This window comes from Dysidea avara, chromosome 12 (assembly GCF_963678975.1).
Source record: "Dysidea avara chromosome 12, odDysAvar1.4, whole genome shotgun sequence".
NCBI lineage: Eukaryota > Metazoa > Porifera > Demospongiae > Dictyoceratida > Dysideidae > Dysidea > Dysidea avara.
Genome location: NC_089283.1, coordinates 18,543,720 through 18,554,501, shown reverse-complemented (window position 1 = coordinate 18,554,501; position 10,782 = coordinate 18,543,720). Strand labels below are relative to the sequence as shown.

The 10,782-nt window shown below is 41.4% G+C and overlaps 3 protein-coding genes and 1 long non-coding RNA gene across 4 annotated transcripts; all 4 read left to right on the top strand.

The window, feature by feature from the left end:
• On the top strand, positions 1-2,906 carry LOC136239904 (uncharacterized). Its single transcript, XM_066030647.1, has 4 exons — positions 1-515; positions 587-972; positions 1,215-2,122; positions 2,175-2,906. Exons 1-4 carry the CDS (start codon positions 1-3, stop codon positions 2,904-2,906), a joined length of 2,541 nt encoding a protein of 846 aa, XP_065886719.1.
• Positions 2,907-2,942: 36 nt separating this feature from the next.
• LOC136239903 (uncharacterized) lies at positions 2,943-4,168 on the top strand. The gene is made up of 2 exons (XM_066030646.1): positions 2,943-3,904; positions 3,967-4,168. Exons 1-2 carry the CDS (start codon positions 2,943-2,945, stop codon positions 4,166-4,168), a joined length of 1,164 nt encoding a protein of 387 aa, XP_065886718.1.
• Positions 4,169-4,291: 123 nt separating this feature from the next.
• Positions 4,292-4,935, top strand: LOC136239901 (uncharacterized). The gene is made up of 2 exons (XM_066030645.1): positions 4,292-4,550; positions 4,622-4,935. Exons 1-2 carry the CDS (start codon positions 4,292-4,294, stop codon positions 4,933-4,935), a joined length of 573 nt encoding a protein of 190 aa, XP_065886717.1.
• An 825-nt stretch (positions 4,936-5,760) lies between these two features.
• LOC136241880 (uncharacterized) lies at positions 5,761-10,299 on the top strand. The gene is made up of 4 exons (XR_010694438.1): positions 5,761-6,102; positions 8,017-8,077; positions 9,845-9,891; positions 9,946-10,299. It is a non-coding gene; the product is annotated as an uncharacterized lncRNA (long non-coding RNA).
• The last annotated feature ends 483 nt before the right edge of the window (positions 10,300-10,782 follow it).

Genomic DNA, 10,782 nt, shown 5'->3' with positions numbered 1-10,782 from the left:
ATGCACCGTAATCCTTCAATTACTGGTGTCCAGAAACTGAATTACCTACGAGCACAGTTGCGAGGAACAGCACTTAGAGTCATTGCTGGACTCCCCCTAACTGATGAGAATTACAACCATTCAGTAGCACTGCTCAAAGAAAGGTACGGTGAAACTCACAAGCTTACTGATGCACACATGCAGGCACTAGTGGAGTTAAACAGTCCAAGAAACAACTTGTTATCACTCCAGCTGTTTTATGATTGTGTACAGAGCCATTTCCGAAGTCTAGAGTCCCTGGGAACCCCACAAGATATGTATGGATCCATGCTTGTTCCCATAATTTTAAGGAAATTACCAGCTGAAGTACGGAGGAACCTTGCCAGATCACATGGAACAGAGAAATGCACATTGACTGAACTACAGAGTTTCATTTTACATGAATTGTGGATCCTGGAGATGAGAGCGGACTACTCCAGCACCTGCACTCTTCACACCCCAACTGGTACATTTCTAACCAATGTAGACCGACGACAGTCACACAAGCAGCACAGCTCTCCAAGAAGATTTGCACATTTTGCAAATCACCTAACCACTTGACATCAAGGTGTGATGTAGTAACAGATACACAGAAACGGATTGAGGTGGTCAGGAAAGAGAATCTTTGTTTCAATTGCTTAGGCCATCACAAGGTATCACAGTGCCAATCCAAATATCGATGCAAGTCATGTAAACGAAAACACCATACCACCCTTTGTGATACTAAGACCACACTTAAACAAGAATCACCAACAGACAAACCTCCAGAATCAGCCAACACTACTACTGGGACAGACACAATAGCTTCCCTCGTAACTCCTGTCACACCTCTAGGCAACACCTCCACACACAGTTTGATGTCACCAAATTCCACCAAATGCTTGCTGAAGACAGCTGTTGCAGATGTGCAAGCTGGTTATCGCCGTTGTAGTGCTAACATATTATTTGATGAGGGTGCACAACAGTCGTTTATTTCTCAAGAGTTACAGTAGCTGACCAATTGAACATCCGCTCACAAGGAAGTGTCACAACAGCAATATCATCGTTTGGAGGGACCTCAACTCTTAATACACTGCAATATACTAGCATTGAACTGATCACCAGAGCTGGAGACACAATAACTCTATCAGTTTTAATAGTTCCCAAGATAGCCACACCATTGAGGATACCAAGCCTGTTATACCAATGAATTCAAGGTTTCCCATACTTGCAAGAGCTGGATTTGGCACACCCCATCACCCATACCTCAGATTTTGAGATCACTCTTCTAATTGGTGCTGATTTCTACTGGTCCATAGTACAGGACCAGATTATTCGTGGGAAAGGGCCAACGGCAGTCCAATCGAAGCTTGGTTATCTACTCTCTGGTCCAGTATCATCATCTGAGAATACCAGAAATCTCCAAGTATTTCATACAGCTATCCATCCCATTGAAGACTGTTTCAGCATCTCACAATTTTGGGATGTTGAATCAGCAGGTACATTGCCTTCACCAAAGCCACTACCGGTCAATTCATTTTTCACTTCGTATCTCAAGTCCTCTATCGGTCGCACACCAGACGGTTCCATTGTTGCTAAGTTCCCATGGAAGGACAATCATCCCCCATTGCCTTCAAACCGCAATGTATGCGAAGGTCGAGCTCGATCCCTAGCTCGCAAGCTTAGCTGCACTCCAGACCTAATGTCACTGTATGGGGACATAATAGCTGATCAACTGAAACGTGGCTTTATTGAACAGGTTAAGGTATCCCACATCCCAGAAGAATGCCATTTCATTCCTCACCACCCTATAAAGAAGGACTCTACCACAACACCCTTAAGGATTGTTTACGACTGCAGTTGTCGTCAATCTCCAACACAACCAAGTCTGAATGACTGCCTTCAAGTAGGTCTACCCTTTATCAATGAGTCAATGACCTATGCAATCCTCATCAGATTCTGTGCTCACAGTATCGGCATTGTCACTGATATTGAGAAGGCGTTTCTACACATACACCTTGATGAGAAGGATAGACATTTCACATACTTTGTTTGGCTATCCCAGCCCAATGATCCAGAAAGTGAGTTTATTGTTTATCGTTTCAGAGTTGTACTGTTTGGGTCAGTGAGCTCCCCGTTCATGCTTGGTGCTGCACTGTACAAGTTACTTCTTACAGATGGCTCAGCAGTTGCAAAGGATATCCAGCAGAACATTTATGTCGACAACATTGTCTCAGGTTTTTCGAATGCAGACGCTGCCGCAGACTACTATCATCAGTCATGTAAGATTATGTCAGCAGCCAGATTCAACTTACGTAGCTGGGCATCCAACCACAATGCCATTTACTACTCTAGCTCAGCAAGACAGGATTGCAGACAATCGTACCACTGTTAACGTATTAGGCTTACTGTGGAGCACAGACACAGACATGTTATCCCTTAACCCAAAGGAATCAACATCTACACAGCACAACTTGATTACCAAGAGAAATGTTCTTAAGGATGTATCCAGACTGTTTGACCCCCTTGGATTCGTTACAACTATCACAATGTTATTTAAGGTTTTCTTACAAGAGCTGTGGCAACACAAACTCCACTGGGATGAACCCCTACCTGATGACCTCAGAGAACAGTGGCTGACTATTGTTAGTAATTTTCCATCGTGCTACAAGTTTTCTATTGCCAGACACTATCTCAACCCAGATGCTGTTTCTAGACAATTACATGTATTTGTGGATGCTAGCAAGAAAGGCTATGGTGCTGTCGCTTACCTTTGTTTACATGGACAGTCATCCCTTGTCATGTCAAAGACTCGGGTTGCACCTATTAAAGAGTTGACTCTACCAAAGCTGGAACTCATGGCAGCAGTGATTGGCACCAGACTACTCAAATTTATACTAGATTCATGATCACTGTCACCCCTGTGGTCTGAGACACCCATCCACATGTGGTCAGATAGCCAAATAGTTCTATACTGGATTCATAGCTCAAAACGTTTACCGCAGTTTGTATCTCACCGTGTAACAGAAATCCAGCAATCAGCTCCATCAACATCATGGAGATACTGTCCGACCAGTGACAATCCAGCTGATCTCCTTACTAGAGGACTCACAGATGAACAATTCAATGCTAACATCAACCTCTGGATGCATGGTCCGACTTGGATATACAATCAACAACAGTGGCCCACATGGCATCATTCCTCAGTTTCACACCTACATGCTGTAGCAGCTGCAGCTATCAGTGATGAATTTCAACCCCGAGAAAAACCACCATTCACACCTGGTTTACACCAGATCATCAGTGTATCTAACCACAGCACTTTAAGTCACCTTCTTGCAACCACAGCGTATGTTCGTAGATTCATTTTCAATCTACGCAATCTAGGATGCAAGTACACCGGTCCCCTCACAGCCACTGAAATGGACATTGCCAGGACAGCATGGATAAGGGATTGTCAGAGAGAAGTGTACTGGAAGGAGCTATCCAGTCTTACAAGCACCTCACAAAACAAGAAATGGCTACCATTAGTAAGGCAGCTCCGTCTATTTCTCGACAAAGAAGGTATTACCAGGTGTGGAGGCCGAATCCATAATGCACCTCTGACAGAGCTTGCAAGATTCCCGTATCTCATACCTCCCAAGCACCCATTCACGGCTCTAGTTGTATTAAGTGTTCACTCTTCAATGTATCATACAGGGGTCATTGGCACACTTACTGCGATTAGACAGAGTTACTGGATTCCAACAGGTAGACAGTATGTAAAGGCATTACTTCACAGATGCACCACTTGCAAGAGACGTAGTGGCAAGCCATACAGTGCCCCAGATCCATCACCACTGCCGAAGACTAGAACATTGGATGCTCCACCCTTTACAATAACAGGAATTGACTTTACTGGTGCATTGTACGTGCGACAGGACTCCAATGAACTAAAGGTATACATATGTTTACCTGTGCCACCACTAGGGCTATTCACCTAGAAGTATTGACGGACCTGTCCACTGAGACATTTCTGTTGGCTTTCCGCAGATTTGTCAGTTGGAAATCTCTCCCAACAGTAGTTATGTCTGACAATGCTTCCACGTACATGTCAGCTGCAACAGAGCTATACAACCTGTTCAATTCCAAGACACTTGCTACATCACTTGAACGACAAGGTGTGGAATAGAAATTCATCCCTAAGAAGGCTCCCTGGTTCGGGGGGTTTTGGGAGAGGTTAGTTGGATTAACAAAGAATTGCTTGAAGAAAGTCCTAGGTAGAGCACACATTAGCCTAACTACACTTGAAATGATGGTGGTAGAGATTGAAGCTGTCTTAAATGACAGACCACTCACTTACCTTTCTGATGACCCTTGTGATCCTGTACCACTTACACCGTCACATCTCCTATATGGCAGAAGGATTACCAGAGTTCCTCATGAACTTGTTTCTGATGTGCATGATGGAGATTATGGTGACACCTCAGATGTAAGCAAGAGAGCAAGAATCCTTGCACACCTTTTGGAACACTTTAGACACAGATGGAAGCAAGAGTATCTCACCTCATTACGTGAATTTCACAAACACTCAGGGAACAACACACAGAAGATCAGTATCGGACTATCGGTGATGTTGTTTTAGTCCATGATGAGGGACCACGGATACAATGGAAGCTTGCAGTCATAGAGAAACTGAACAAAGGTGGAGATGGTATGATTCATTCAGCAGACATCCGAACCAGCACTGGGAAAACAAACAGACCGATTGTGAAGCTTTACCCACTAGAGGTAACAACTAATGATACTGAACCTGTTAACACTACAGCAGTTGAAGAACAAGATGGAAGAGTTTCTGTTAACAGACCCTCAAGGCGAACTGCTGCCAAGAAAGCAACCAGACAAATCTCAGAATGGACTAAGTTGCTAGCCGCCCCCCTGGAGGATGTTATGAAGTAGAACGCTGAATACTTACATATGCATACACATCACATGCTTAGGCTATATTTAGAACATATTGTTGTAGTTCACATGAGATTGAGTAGTGTGCGTTATATTGTTGCATCTGGTATGATTGTATTGCTCTGCTGTTTGGCAATCCTGGCTTGAAGTAGACGACTCTCAACTTCATTAGCTATACTTGGTATGATTGACCACATGGATTCCTTATCAGGCTTTACAGGCTCCTTGAGCCTTCTTTACCTGTAACACAAATACTAAATACTTATGAACAGCATCACCAGCGTTCAGTAATTTTAGCTCATTGATGCTCGAGGTTATCGTGCTTTTCTGCGGCAGTGTGTCGGTACTGAATAGAAAAATATTCTTAGACCATGTTAGGTTACCAGGTTATCTTTTACTTTGATGGAAATATTATGGTCATTAATTAGTCTGTGGCTTATTTCTGAAATTTTAGCACCTGTACGTTAGGCAACAGGCACGCCCCTTTCTATTCTACACCCTTAGGCCACATAAACTTAATGGAGTGTCTATGTCCACCGGTATACCGGTTGTTCTGAGAGCCAACAAAGTTCTATTACCACCGGTGCTTCATACCTCATAGGTTACTGGGCATGCGTCTGCTTTATAGTCACGTGATGTTACAATGTGCAATTTTTGCCGGTGATGAAAGTTGGTCAAAATTCTCAATGATTTAGCGGATGTCGAGAAGATCAAGGATCAAGTGCAGGCATTATACCGTCAGATGTGTGCCCTTTCGATACACTAGGCAACGTGGGAAAGGTGCTAGGTCACATGTATTTTTTATGACAGGAAATAGTGCTACACAGGCACTTAGCAAAGGCATTGTAGGTTAATCCGTGACCTTGATCAGACTTAAATGGCCAATAGTCCCAAACACGAGCCCAAACAATGTAACATTGAAACCCATAATCAATAAAAGCGGATGTTTGTCATGAAGTGACAGCTAGAATATTTTCAGACTTGAGGATGTACCCACTGTACACTGCAGGCTTAAATCACATTCTCATGTAACTTGGCCTCTTACTAAATAATACTTTTCTGTAGGTTTTGTATAGTTGTGTGATGATCTTTGCTTGTTACCTAATGAATAGAAGAGAAAGATGAGGAACAAGACAGAAATAGATTACATGCTGCACCTAAATGGTAAGGAATTGATCCAGCAAGTGTGTCACATGAAATAAAGTAAGGGTACAGGAACACATGGGAATGGCACAGTATGTCACAACACAAGAACATAACGTTGCACCTTCATGAGAGCAATATTGCCCAGATAGCAATAGTTGTGACAAGCAAGCTTAAGGGCCTGGATCTGCAGGTGTATCTAATATTGAGCTTGCACATGTGTAGAAAAATAACAATGTCAGGGGAATAGCCAGGAAAGGCATTCAGATGTGAAGTGGAATGTCCTTGTGGAGAAGGCCTGGGTGCTTCCCCTGGACCATGTTTGAACAAAAATGATGAAAAATGTGCCCTTGGGCAGTAACAATAAAAGGTGCTGTTTGTGCATCTAACTAGCTACACATTGCTGTTTATGCAGCTTAATATTAACTAATCTATACTTTCAGCATAGATTCTTTACACCCCACTGTGCTTCCAGACAACATACTGACGGCTTCCTAACATATGGGAGCCCTCCACACTTGGGTTTCTTAGTTGGCAAAACTTCCTTCCGAGTATAAACATTATTCTTGGTCCTGTTGAAGGTCAGTAACTTCAGACGTGGCCTGTACTCCAATATATTCAAGACATCACATGCCAGCAATCATCATGTAAATATACATCAACTAGTCATGCTAACCTGACACATGTATAACATGACCACTCATTTTGTGTACGCATCACAGCTGCTGCATTGTAACAAATCTCAACGAACAGTCCTTCACCATTTCCACCATTCACCACATACACAATTAATCATCTGATACAAATACAGCATTAATGCAATGTGACCTTCAAGAGTAGTGCAGAGCTGTGCCAGTGTGCAAGTAACTACTGGAGAGGTCCAGGGCTGTAAGGTGGGTGTGATTTTTAACTATCTCTGAAAGGGGAGTTCATCTGACCCCTCCTAGCTACGCCCTTGAATGTGTCATGACAGAATTTTGAAAGAGTTACTACTTACAACCTACATGTATGTTTTAAGTGCATATATGTGTCTACATTTATGGGGTCAGTATTGTCATGCAGATCTTACATACATAGCTATAATAATACAGTGGAACCTCTCTTAAAGGTCACCTGTGTTGGGTGGTCACCTCAGCAAAACCGCCATGTGACTATGGTCCTGACCCATTCTCAATCAGTTTGTAGTACAAAAATAGTTTGCATTAAGCAGTCACTTCTATAACGCGTAGCCCCAAACAGCACTTTGTTATACTAAAAGCCTCTCACAAAGCGGCCAGCAACAGTAAGTAAACTAATTATAAGATAAGCTTATAGCCACTCCATGGCAGTCTCTTTACATGATTCTAATTAAAGCTCACCTCATGATATGTTATTTCCTGAATTTACCTTGGAATTTACAATTGTGTAGTTACCAGGTACGTAACTGTCTTTCCAGTCTAAAACTACAGCCTTTCCTTCACTGGCAAGTGTAATGACGGCTACTCCACAAAACGCTGCCACTCGCGTTACTATATCTCACTAAGTACATGTAACCTTACAACAACAATCATCACCTAAAGGTGTCAATTACAAGAGATCATATGTGGTGCAAGCATGAGTCTGTGTGTACTATATCAGTGTTACACAAGGTAGTCTAGTGATAATGTCTCCATGCAGTGGGTTCTGGCTCTTGTTGGTCATCCTTTCTGCTAATTCGTTTATGCCTGTTATGTAAGTAATGGATTGAAGTGTAGGCATGTGGGGATAGCTATAATCCCAGGAAACTTGTATAAAGGCCAAACCTTGGTTTGTGGCTTATGGCTGCTTTATAGAGGATATTGAGTTAGGCAGCCACCTCTCCATAAAGGCCAAATATTTCTGGCCCAAAGGTGACTGCTTTAGACAGGTTCCACTGTAATCAAATTTTTGCATAATAAATTACTTATATGTATGTAGGTTTGACATAGTGCTGCAATCGCATAACACGTCATGAAGTCTTACCTGGAGCATGGAAGAGGTATTTATTCTAGTAACTTTATGCTTATTATGCCTAATATATGTACGGTCAATAGTACTAAAAGCTTATCACACATGGGTAATACAATAGAATCCTTGCTCCACTGTTAGCGAGTTGCTAACGTAGCTGATGCAGCCACTTGTATATCACAAATTTCTGATACTAAACCAGATGTCTAGTTCTTAAAGCAGCTCTAGGTGACAACCAGACATGAACTAATTGGTAATTTTATTACACAATCAAGTGTATGGTTTTTATGCTCCCAAATACCGTATAACAACAAATTTTGGCAATGAACTAAATTGACCAGTTCATTTAATGTGAAAGTATTTTAATTGCTGTGATATTTGCTATTGCGCACTACTGGATGCTGTGGTTTGCCATGAAAATGTACAGAAACCATTGGGAAACAAACAACCGCAGAAACTACATCCTTTGTTACACAGAAAGTAATGAAGATATACCAGCATGGACAACTACATTAATTTCTACACCTGGCGGTTGTCTGCTGCTTCTAGGTGTAGCGATGAAGCATGCAAGCAGGTGCTTGTTTCTATGTTTATATGGAATAACAACACTAAAACAAGCATTATTAGGATCACCTGGATGGTGTTTGCTGACTCACTAAACGTGGTGTTTGCTTGTCACAAAGCTTTGCCAATCAGTTCTGAATGGTTTTCAAGTACAAACTCACTATTACCAGCCATGGAAAGCATTTTTCAGCAAAATCTTAAAGTTTGCAGCTCTATAACTCGCTCATCCTTTACGCTATTCACAGCAGACAACCACAAAGCGAAAGAGAAATTAATGTAGTTTCGTTCCATGTACAGAGAATTGGACCATACCGTATACCTTGTAAGTAATGGAGATTTAACCATCGATTATCATCGTTTTCCCAATGGCTTCAATACATTTTTATGGGCATCCACAGCAAGGTATAGTGCTTTCCTTGTGCTCCTCCGTGTTGACAAAGAAGAAGGCCATTCCAACTAAGAAATGACAATGGTGAACATTGTTTTTACCGTATCGTATACCTCATGTATCCTTTGCTGTGTGAACACAAAACTAAGATTTTCTTACTCTCCACAAGCAGGCAAATCCTATGTTTTATTAATTTGATCAGTGCGCACAACACAATTGAAGCGTGCGTAAAATTTTCATGTAGAACGCATATTTTTACCCAGTGTATTTCAGTGCAGTTTTATGGCAAAATATTATTTTGCGAAAACGGCCAGTTTTTGCTCAGCTGGTCACATATTATGTTTAGAGACAGAAACACATGATCCTGAAAAGTAGGCATGGCTCACAAAAGTAGGTATGATTCCAGGATCAAGTGCTACCACTAAACTTTTGAAAATGAACACTCTTTATTTATTACCAATTGTCTGATGATTGAAAATTGAAGGGGTTAGAGTTTACAAAATGAATGCTCCGAACAGAAAGCACTTTAAACTACTGCCATGCTCATGCAATCAGAAAAAATAGCACTCTGGTATGGTCCAAGCCTAGTACAGCACTCGGCTTTGCCTCATGCTGTATTAGTCTCCCTCGTGCTATTTTGGCACTATAAGTGTGATTTTCATGGATGGTCCATTCAGAGAGGTTCCACTGTAGTTGCTTTTAGCCTCATATAAGTATTCTATTCACCAGTGTCATACAGCATTTGAGGGGGGTCCCTACCTAGGGCCTCAATGATAGAAGTTACAGGGGTACCATAAAGAATACAAGAAGAAAAGAAGGGATTATATATGCTATTTGATTTGTTAGGCTGGCTAGATTCTGCCTATTGTTGCAAAACATCATTGGGAAGCAAAGTAAGTACATGTGCTGCATTATGTGTAATTAGGTATTTAATCGTTTTTCTGCAGGAGGAAGCATAAAGAAGGTACAGGCGACAGTGACACCTAGCTAAGTGTTAAAGTGGGAGAAGAAAACAGCTTGGATAATGCATAGTTTATAGCCAAACAATGTTTTGTATTTATACTTTTGCTAACTGTGTAAATCTATTACGGATTACTACTGGGTTGTATCTGCAGAAATAATTGAAGAATTTTGTAGTGGATTTATAATAGTACAAAGGGTGCAGACATTCCTACAATGCTAGTCATTTCAAGACCTGTTGGTAAACATGACAGTGTTCCCATTGGGACAACGTTTTGAGCAGAAACATACATGTACAGTAACCTTGATGTAATTTTGGGATATTTTATTGCTGTATTTATAACCTGTACGGATAACTACTAGAGCACGAGTATATATACATTGAGCCTCAAAGTGGGACACAATGTGCATAACCATATGTGTATAATGATAGCTATTTAGGTCTCTGATCTTTTCCTGTTTACCTTAAGGTGACTAAATTTAGTTATTTTGGTTTTTCTGCTAAATTTTGTACACACTAAACCTACAAAATGTATGGTTAATTAATTACATCAATTCATAAAATCGCTAAATTTTGCATGCACTAATTTCACCGATACATAAATTTGCTAAATTTAGTCACCTTAAGGTAGCTAGGTGGCCTCCTTGTTGGCAGTTGGCACTGTGACCATGAGTTGGCCAAAAATCCAGGTGGCTTCTAGGTGTTTGCCCAGTACTTGGTTCAAAGAGTTTCATTTAGACTCCTAGGCTGGGACACGCTTACTGGCTCTACCTCAAGTGTATTCCCTCCAGTACTTTACTGGTAAACGACATCCGACACTGCT